Below are 10,531 nucleotides of genomic sequence, written 5' to 3' on the forward strand. Positions count from 1 at the left end.
TTCCCCTCCAAGTCACACATCATCCCGACTTGGAAATATATCGGCCGTTCCTTCATTGTCGCTGGGTCAAAATCCTGGAACTCCCTTCCTAACAGCACTGTGGGAGAACCTTCACCTCACGGACTGCAGCGGTTCAAGAAGGCGGCTCACCACCACCTTCTTGAGGGCAATTAGGGATGGGCAATAAATGCCGGCCTTGCCAGTGATGCCCACATCCCGTGAACGAATGAAGAAAAAAAAAGATTGTAGTTAAGGAGGAGAAGGAGTGTGAAATATTGGATGGGATAAACATAGTGAGAGAGGAAGTATTAAGGGGATTAGCATCTTTGAAGGTAGATAAATCACCAGGCCTGGATGAAATGTATCCCAGGCTGTTAAGAGAAGCAAGGGAGGAAATATTGGAGGCTCTGACCATCATTTTCCAATCCTCCCTGGATACAGGCGTGGTGCTGGAGGATTGGAGGACTGCTAACGTTGTACCGTTGTTTAAAAGGGGAGAAAAGGATAGACTGAATAATTACAGGCCAGTCAGTCTAACCTTGGTGATGGGTAAATTATTGGAATCAATTTTGAGGGACAGCATAAATCATCATTTAGAAAGGCACGGATTAGTCAAGGACAGTCAGCATGGATTTGTTAAGGGAAGGTCGTGTCTGACTAACTTGATTGAATTATTTGAGGAGGTAACAAGGAGGGTTGATGAGGGTAACATATTTGATGTAGTCTACATGGATATTAGCAAGGCTTTTGACAAGGTCCCACATGGCAGATTGGTCATAAAAGTAAAAGCCCATGGGATCCAAGTGGGAGTGGCAAATTGAATCCAAAATTGGCTCAGTGGCAGGAAGCAAAGGGTAATGGTTGACGGGTGTTTTTGTGACTGGAAGGCTGTTTCCAGTGGGGTTCCGCAGGGATCAGTACTAGGTCCCTTGCTTTTTGTGATATATATCAATGATTTGGACTTGAATGTAGAGGGCATGATTAAGAAGTTTGCAGATGGTACAAAAATTGGCCATGTGGTTGATAGTGAGGAGGAAAGCTGTAGACTGCAGGAAGATATCAATGGACTGGTCAGGTGGGCAGAAAAGTGGCAAATGGAATTCAATCCAGAGAAGTGTGAGGTAATGCATTGGGAGGGCAAACAAGGCAAGGGAGTACACAATAAATGGGAGGATACTGAGAGGTGTAGAGGAACAGAGGGACCTTGGAGTGCATGTCCACAGATCCCTGAAGGTAGCAGGACAGGTAGATAAGATGGTTAAAAAGGCATATGGGATCCTTTCCTTTATTAGCAGTGGCATAGAATATAAAAGCAGGGAGGTTATGCTAGAACTGTATAAAACATTGGTTAGGCCACAGCCTGAGTATTGCGCACAGTTCTGGTCATCACATTACAGGAAAGATGTGATTGCACGAGAGAAAGTACAGAGGAGATTTACGAGGATGTTGCCAGGGCTGGAGAATTTTAGCTATGAGAAAAGATTGGATAGGCTGGGGTTGATTTCTTTGGAACAAAGGAGGCTGAGGGGAGATTTAATTGAGGTGTATAAAATTATGAGGGGCCTAGATAGAGTGGATAGCAAGGACCTATTTTTCTTAGCAGAGGGGTCAGTGACCAGGGGGCATATATTTAAAGTAATTGGTAGAAGGATTAGAGGGGAGCTGAGGAGAAACCCAGAGGGTGGCGGGGGTCTGGAACTCACTGCCCGAGAGGGTGGTAGAGGCAGAAACCCTCAACTCATTTAAAAAAGTACCTGGATGTGCACCTGAAGTGCGGTGACCTACAGGGCTACGGACCAAGTGCTGGAAAGTGGGATTAGGTTGGGTGGCTCTTTTTCGGCCAGCACGGACACGATGGGCCGAATGGCCTCCTGCTGTGCCGTAACTTTCTACGATTCTATGATTTCGACATAAACTTCACTTCTCATTCTCCACAGTTCCCTCAAGCATTCGATATTTAAGGCGCTGAACGCAGTAGAGATATCGAAGGTCTGAGATTAATAATTTGGTTACAGGGCATTTGTTTTCTGCAGCGTTGTGGTTTACATTGTTCCAGTTGATGTGAGTGCGAGAATTGACACTGGGCTGTTCATTATTCACTCTCTCTGTCCGTCTGCTTTCTCCCCCGCCAGCTAAATCAAAAATATTTAACGCAAGCCAGTTATGTTCGCCCTAAAACTGTAAATCCTTTCCCCAAAATGAAACGTGATCCTTTAATTCCCGCAGTGACAGAGCAAGAGTTAGAACGATTTGCCCGAATCTTTTACTCTCTGCGCACAAAACATTCAAACCGAAAGTACTTTTAACCAGTCGACATGGCGGCCGGGCGCCAGGTCGAGTGTTTGACGGAGGAGTTAATTTGCTCCATTTGCCTCGAATTCCTGACCGACCCGGTTATACTGGAGTGCGGCCACGACTTCTGCCGGTCCTGTGTCACCCGGAGCTGGGCAAACCGGGAGACGGGCTCCTGTCCGCAATGTCGAACGGTTTCCCCGCAAAGGGACCTGAGGGCCAGTCGATCGCTGGCGAGATTGGCCGAAAAAGCCCGAGACCTCAGCCTGAGCCCGGAGGCGAAGGAAACTCTCGGCCTCTGCACCGAACACCGGGAGGAACTGAAACTGTTCTGCGAAACGGACAGGAAATTGCTGTGCCTGGTTTGCAGGGAGGAGCGGAGTCACAGACACCATCGTTTCCTTGTGCTGAACGAGGCGGTCAATATTTACAAGGTAAAGAGGAACAGACTTTATCAGCAGGTTGCGTTTATCGCACCCTCGGTTGACCGTTTAAATGTGTGTTTTCAGTAGTGAATTCGTACTTTAATTCCAGGGTGAACTGAAATTATCATTAAATTCGGCTGCGAAAAGGAAGGTCGGCGTGCTGACGGCTAAACTGCGGCAGAAACAGCAGATTTCTGAAGTTAGGGTAAGGTCTCCGTGTACTGATTTCCTGGGATCTGGGTTAGTTTTGTTTCCCTTTATTATTATGTTTCACATTTTTTAATTCTGTAGGAACAGTCGAGCGGTCTGCAGACCCACATCACATCCGAGTTCGCTAAAATGCACCAGATTCTCACTGAGAAAGAGCAGCGTTTAATCAGAGATCTCAGGGAACAAGAGGGGAAGATTCTTGGAACAATGGAGAAAAACCTCAGTGGAATCCAACGGGAGTTAACTTGTGTTGAGCGGAAGATATCAGAGTTACAGAGGCGAATGAACCAAGAAGACACCGTCACATTTCTGAAGGCGAGAGGCCGCATTATTTGACTAAAATATACAGAGAGTTGGGAAGGGCGTGATTTACTGTAAAAATACAAAGTCCCGCCCAGATCTGATTTGTCTGAGTCTCGACCCTAGTTCACATATCCCGGGTAAAATTATGTTGTGATTATTTCTCGTGCTCCAGTGCCTGAATAAGAAATTAGGCATCCTGAGCACTTAAAAAGTGCTCAGGGTGCCTGAATCCCACAATATCGATTATTCCCGAATTTGGCGTTGTTGTCACGCCGATATCAGGCCCTCTGATCCGGTACAACTGTGTTGTCACACCGGGTTTAAAGAATGGAGGGGGGAGGCCTAGGGCCCCCTGAGCACTTTTTAACCCCCCCCCTCCCCCCCGACTGGATTTAAATATTTACCGATTCCAGATACTCCCACCCAGGTTCTGACTGTGGACGGGCAGGTAAACAGCGCATCCGCAGGTCTCTCCCCTGGCCAGGAACATTAGAGTTGGAGCCAGGAAGTATCAAGGGGGCACTAGCTGGTTAAAACTGGCCTCCCCTCTGGGACCAGTGACTGTGGTATAAGTTACATCGTTATATTCAATCATTGCCAATTGGTTTTCGATCAAGTAATGTAATGTTAATTTTTAAATTACAATTATGATATTTTACTGTGTGTGTTTGTTTGTGTGTGTGTTTGTGTTAATGTGTGTGTTTGTGTGTGTTTGTTTGTGTTAATGTGTATGTGTGTGTATATATTTGTGATGTGGAGATGCCGGTGATGGACTGGGGTGGACAAATGTAAGGAATCTTACAACACCAGGTTATAGTCCAACAATTTTATTTTAAAATCACAAGCTTTCGGAGATTATCCCCTTCGTCAGGTGAATGAGTGGAAGGTTCTCAAATCGCATATCTTATATTAGGCTGGGACAGCATCACACCAATCAAAAGGTGTCGTTGTTGTTCAAACAGGCCAGTCACGGAGAACAGCACGTCCCAGTACACTGGATATACATTGTGTCAATTACACAGACAGAAAGAAAGAGACCCAAATGGCAGAGAGAGAGAATATTAAAACACATAACTTTTTTTCCCCTTTTTGCTGGTGGGGTTACGTGTAGCGTGACATGGACCCAAGATCCCGGTTGAGGCCGTCCTCATGGGTGCGGAACTTGGCTATCAACTTCTGCTCGACAATTTTGCGTTGTCGTGTGTCTCGAAGGCCGCCAATGTCGGGCAGAAGTTAATAGCCAAGTTCCGCACCCATGAGGATGGCCTCAACTGGGATCTTGGGTTCATGTCACGCTACACGTAACCCCACCAGCAAAAAGGGAAAAAAAAAGTTATGTGTTTTAATATTCTCTCTCTCTGCCATTTGGGTCTCTTTCTTTCTGTCTGTGTAATTGACACAATGTATATCCAGTGTACTGGGACGTGCTGTTCTCCGTGACTGGCCTGTTTGAACAACAATGACACCTTTTGATTGGTGTGATGCTGTCCCAGCCTAATATAAGATATGCGATTTGAGAACCTTCCACTCATTCACCTGACGAAGGGGATAATCTCTGAAAGCTTGTGATTTTAAAATAAAATTGTTGGACTATAACCTGGTGTTGTAAGATTCCTTACATATATATTTATGTACACAACATCCTTGCAGCTCCGTGTTTGTTTATGGTCGCGTTTATCTCATGTGTTTCTTGCAAAATGTAAATACTTGCTAACGTTGGAATGGAAATGTGCAGGTTTGTTGATGCCGTTTAATTATTAAGTCATGTCAAGGACTTTCAACCTGCCATTGCCAGTCTGGAGTTTGTGACATTTCCCCCGTTGCCCCATTGGCTGTGGACCAACCGCCCCCAGTAGGCGCCAGTTTCCACAATTGGAGACGCAACCAATGAAGCACAAAAAGATTCAGAATCTAATCCGTGCTTTAATTTGGGGGGAGGGGTCATGCGAGTTTGAGGGCTGAATGGGATTCTCCCTCTGGTTTTCTTATGCTCTTGTGATGTGATCTGTGTGTTTGCCTCTCTCCCCATTCACCCCGCACAAAAACTCAATGGTTATTATGATACTAGACTAGCATAGGAATATAGGAACAGGAGTAGGCCATTCAGCCCCTCGTGCCTGCTCCACCATTTGATAAGATCATGGCTGATCTGTGATCTAACTCCATATACCTGCCTTTGGCCCATATCCCTTAATACCTTTGGTTGCCAAAAAGCTATCTCTCTCACATTTAAATTTAGCAATTGAGCTAGTATCAATTGTCGTTTGCGGAAGAGAGTTCCAAACTTCTACCACCCTCTGTGTGTAGAAATGTTTTCTAATCTCGCTCCTGAAAGGTCTGGCTCTAATTTTTAGACTGTGCCCCCTACTCCTAAAATCCCCAACCAGCGTATAGAGATCGTGAGTTCCAAATCCCACCATGGCAAATTGTGAAATTGAATTAAATAAACCTGGTAATTTGCGGGCCAGGAAAAATTGAGCACAAAACCTTCTGATTGTCGTAAAAACCCAAGTGGTTCACAGATGTCCTTCAAGAAATGCACCTCTACCTGGTCTGGCCTACAGGTGACTCCAACCCACGGCGTGGTGGATGTAACTAGGGATGGGGAATAAATATTGTTTCAGAACTCTCTTTACAAGGGGAGAGACGGGAAGGAAAAGAGAATTTGGGAAGGGACTGAAAATAAAGGCGATAAGGTAATTAAGTGAACTGAGGCAGGTTCAGCATTAAAGAGAGGGCACTGAGACGTGATACTAAAAGGCCCGTCACGCAGCTCAATGGGAGGAAATTTGTGTGATACTGGCCAAATCCGTCCAATCACACATATAAAATACATCCCAGTTCTACACTCTCTCCTCTGTGGGGGGACAGTACATTCTTTTCACCGCGCAATAGGGCTTTTTAATGGCGTGGGCTGTGGGATTTCTCTATCGCACAGCGTGAACTCTCTGTTTCTATTATTATTCAGGGAGAAGCTGCTCAGAAGAACAGGTGAGGCATTTTCTTATTTCTTTTAAATGGCAGAGATTCCATCAAACATTTTGATTGAAGTAACTTGTGCTACAAGAACCACGCCCTAATGTTAAATATTTCGTGTTTCCAGTGTTAACACGGAGTACTGTACACTGCAATTTGTAGATGAAAGTCTGTCTCTCGGCGTATTCAAAGGACCTTTACAGTACACGGCATGGAGAGAAATGATTGACAGCATCAACCCTGGTAAATTAAAAACATCTCATGTTGACCTTATTTTTAAAAAAAACACTAAACAACGTGAGAGAAAAACTTAAGCACCAAATATTGAAAGCACAACAAACAAAACAAAACTGGTTCGATAAAGTTATAAAATCGCGGCAGTTCCACTGTCACTTTTACATCGTAAAGCCGATTCAGTTGCATATTGACGGGAAAAATCACTCCAGTCAGATCCCGTCCTGATTCTCGAATACACAGTAGGTAAAAAGACAGGGACAGTGTTAGACCCTGGGGAGGTTATCTCACATCACTTGGGTTTTGGGGCATAACTTCATTGTGGTATGAAACCAGTTGTCAATACTGTTCAGGGGGTTCTGTGGTATATGTTGAGGACTTTTAAAACTTAGCCAAGAGTCTTACTAATGTGCTAGAAAGTAAACAAACCCATCTGCTCTCTCCTTACATTAAAATGATAAGCAATGGCGAACACTTAAAGGATTAATTCATAATTCTCAACGAATATACATTCTCTTGAGGAGTAAAGACTCCACAGGAAAAGTGGTCCAACCGTGGCAAACTAGAGAAGTTAAGGACAGTATTAGATTAAAAGGAAAGGCTTATAATGTTGTCATAAAGAGTAGTAAGCCTTAGGATTGGGAGCATTTTAGAAATCAACAAAGGATGATCAAGAAATTGATAAAGAGGGAGAAAATAGAATGAGAGTAAACTAGCAAGAAATATAAAAACAGATTGTAAGAGTTTCTACAAGTATGTAAAAAGGAAGAGATTAGCAAAAGTAAACGTTGGTCCCTTAGAGGCTGAGACAGGAGAAATTATAATGGGGAATCAGGAAATGGCAGAGACGTTAAACAAATATTTTGTATCTGTCTTCACAGTAGAAGACACAAAAAGCAAACTGGAAATAGGGGGAACCAGGGGGCTAGTGAGAATGAGGAACTTAAAGTAATTAAGATTGGTAAAGAAAAAGTACTGAAGAAACTAATGGGACTAAAAGCTGACAAATCCCCTGGACCTGATGGCCTACATCCTCGGGTTTTAAAAGAGGTGGCTGCAGAGATAGTGAATGCATTGGTTTTGATCTTCCAAAATTCCTAGATTCTAGAAAAGTCCCTATGGATGGGAAGGTAGCAAATGTAACCCCGCTATTCAAGAAAGGAGGGAGAGAGAAAACAGGGAACTGCAGGCCAGTTAGCCTGACATCAGTAGTAGTGAAAATGCTAGAATCTGTTATTAAGGATGTGGTAACAGGGCACTTAGAAAATCATAATATGATTAGGCAGAGTCAACATGGTTTTATGAAAGGGACATCATGTTTGATAAATCTATTAGAATTTTTTGAGGGTGTAACTAGTGGATGTAGTATATTTGGATTTTCAAAAGGCATTCGATAAGGTACCGCACAAGAGGTTGTTACACAAGATTAGGATCATGAGATTGGGGGTAATATATTAGCACGGATTTAGGATTGGTTAATGGACAGAAAACAAATGTGTAGGATTAAACGGGTCATTTTCGGGTTGGCAGGCTGTAACTAGTGGAGTGTCGCAAGGATCAGTGCTGGGGCCTCAGCTATTTACAATCTATATTAATGACTTAGATGAAGGGTCCGAGTGTAGGTGGGAAAGTAAGCCAAGCTAAGAGATGCCTGGGGATTCGCTGCTTTATATAAAACACGACAGCATTTCAATCCTGAGTTACTGAGTTGAATTTGATTGTAATACTTTGTGATACACATTACACCGTGAATAATCCCAGACTATAAAGGACTGGCCAATCCCCTGAGGGCGAACCTCTTCGCTCAGTATCTCCGAACAGTAACACACGGAGGGACTATTCACTGAACCAAATCACTCAGTTTGTCATTTTTTTGTTTCCTTCCCCCCAGCTCCAGCTTCTCTGACTCTGGATCCGAACACAGCGAACCCCTGGCTCATCCTATCTGAGGACCGGACCAGCGTGCGAAACGGAGACATATGGCAGGAACTCTCTGACGCCCCGCAGAGATTTGATCAATGTGTCAGCGTCCTGGGATCGGAGGGATTCACATCAGGGAGGCACTACTGGGAGGTGGAGGTGGGGGACAAGACTGAGTGGGATCTGGGGGTGGTCAGTGAGTCAGTCAACAGGAAAGGGGAAATCACTGCAGCTCCCGAGGACGGGTACTGGATTGTGTGGCTGACAAACCAAAGTGACTATTTGGCGTGTACATCATCTCCCACCCGCCTCACTGTACCTACCAAACCCGGGAAGATCGGGGTGTACCTGGACTATGAGGGCGGACAGGTGTCGTTTTACAATGCGGACAACATGTCCCATCTCCACACTTTCACCCACACTTTCACTGAGAGACTCTACCCTTACCTCAGCCCGGGACTCAACGATGGAGAGAAAAACTTAGAACCGCTGAGAATTTGCCCGGTTAGAGGTCACTGCTCCGAGTGAACCCGTCCGATAAATGTCATCGTCATTAACCATGAGACTGGAGCGAAATATCCAGGACTCCGATTATTTCCCGTTCAACATTTTTAAAATTTCACATAGACGAATAATCTCGTGAGAAATGAAAGTAATCTCAATAAACGTTGGTGTTATAAAGGGGGAATATTTTATTGGAATGCAATAAAATTTCCATTTACAGCAGCGATCCCAGTAGATGTTGAATTATAAACTTAATGTAAAAATAATTAAAATAGGGGCAAACATTAAGATTACATCAGACGTCAATAAACATAGAGGGCACAACTCGAAAAGGGGTACAGGAACAGAGAGATCTGGGGGTATATGTACACAGATCATTGAAGGTGGCGGGGCAGGTTGAGAAAGCGGTTAAAAAAGCATTCGGGATCCCGGGCTTTATAAATAGAGGCATAGAGTACAAAAGCAAGGAAGTCATGATGAACCTTTATAAAACACTGGTTCGGCCTCAACTGGAGTATTGTGTCCAATTCTGGGCACCGCACTTCCGGAAAGATGTGAAGGCCTTTGAGAGGGTGCAGAATAGATTTGCTAGAATGATTCCAGGGATGAGGGACTTTAGTTACGTGGATAGACTGGAGAAGCTGGGATTGTTCTCCTTGGAACAGAGACGGTTGCAAGGAGATTTGATGGAGGTATTCAAAATCATGAAGGGTCTAGACAGAGTAGAGAGAGAGAAACTGTTCTCATTGGCGGAGAGGTCAAGAACCAGAGGACTTAGATTTAAGGTGATTGGCAAAAGAACCAAAGGTGACATGAGGAAAGACTTTTTTACACAGCGAGTGATTAGGATCTGGAATGCACTGCCTGAGGGGGTGGTGGAGGCAGATTCAATCATGGCCTTCAAAAGGGAACTGGATAAGTACTTGAAAGGAAAAAAATGGAGGGCTACGGGGATAGGCCGGGGGAGTGGGACTAGCTGGATTGCTCTTGGGTAGAGCTGGCACGGACTCGATGGGCCAAACGGCCTCCTTCTGTGTTGTAACCTTCCTATGATTCTATCATTCTTCCTGTTCCTCACAATTCTGCTGCAGAAGTTTCACTTCCAAGCCCCGCCCGGGGTTACTGACCTGGACCTCACAGCACGAGTGGGACTTACACTGGTCCCAAAGCCTCACAAAGTTTGTGCTGTGCCCCGCTGATGGCCAGCACGGTTCCTACAGGTCACTCACTGGTCGATGATTATAGGTGTGTACCCCCCCCCCTACCTGGATTGCAGCAATCTGATAGCATCGTAACCGCTTTGCCCTTACCTTTAGTGTAGATGTTACAAAATTGTTCATTCTTTGCACAGTATGTCGTGTCATTTCACAACAACGATAGCAGCAACGAATCAACTGAGAATTTTCTCCCAATTCTAAAAGAAAGCTTGAATTCCATCCAGTGGTACGATTCTATGTGCAAATTAATTAAGTCTCCTTTCCAATTTTTTTTGCTTGCAACCCAACCTGTATGATTTTTTTTAAAATCTGCCCTTTATGTAGAGCATTAAGGTCACCAGGACTTCGAAGATACTTTCTAACTAATGGATTACATCTAATCAAAGGTTAACCAATTAATAACTAATCATACAGTAAATAACGCTTATCTCTGATTCTTACTATCTCACC

At 44.3% G+C, this 10,531-nt stretch overlaps 1 protein-coding gene across 2 annotated transcripts; it reads left to right on the plus strand.

Moving 5' to 3' along the window:
- The first annotated feature begins 2,120 nt into the window (after positions 1-2,120).
- On the plus strand, positions 2,121-9,041 carry LOC137305064 (zinc-binding protein A33-like). Of its 2 annotated transcripts, XM_067973843.1 has the most exons (6): positions 2,122-2,726; positions 2,827-2,922; positions 3,009-3,242; positions 6,199-6,221; positions 6,334-6,449; positions 8,332-9,041. In XM_067973843.1, exons 1-6 carry the CDS (start codon positions 2,316-2,318, stop codon positions 8,886-8,888), a joined length of 1,437 nt encoding a protein of 478 aa, XP_067829944.1. In that variant the 5' UTR covers positions 2,122-2,315; the 3' UTR covers positions 8,889-9,041. The 2 variants fall into 2 exon arrangements, with proteins under 2 accessions (XP_067829945.1, XP_067829944.1); XM_067973844.1 differs by lacking the exon at positions 2,827-2,922 and having other exon boundaries at positions 2,121-2,726.
- The last annotated feature ends 1,490 nt before the right edge of the window (positions 9,042-10,531 follow it).

The sequence above is a fragment of the Heptranchias perlo genome, chromosome 39 (assembly GCF_035084215.1).
Source record: "Heptranchias perlo isolate sHepPer1 chromosome 39, sHepPer1.hap1, whole genome shotgun sequence".
Classification (NCBI taxonomy): Eukaryota; Metazoa; Chordata; class Chondrichthyes; order Hexanchiformes; family Hexanchidae; genus Heptranchias; species Heptranchias perlo.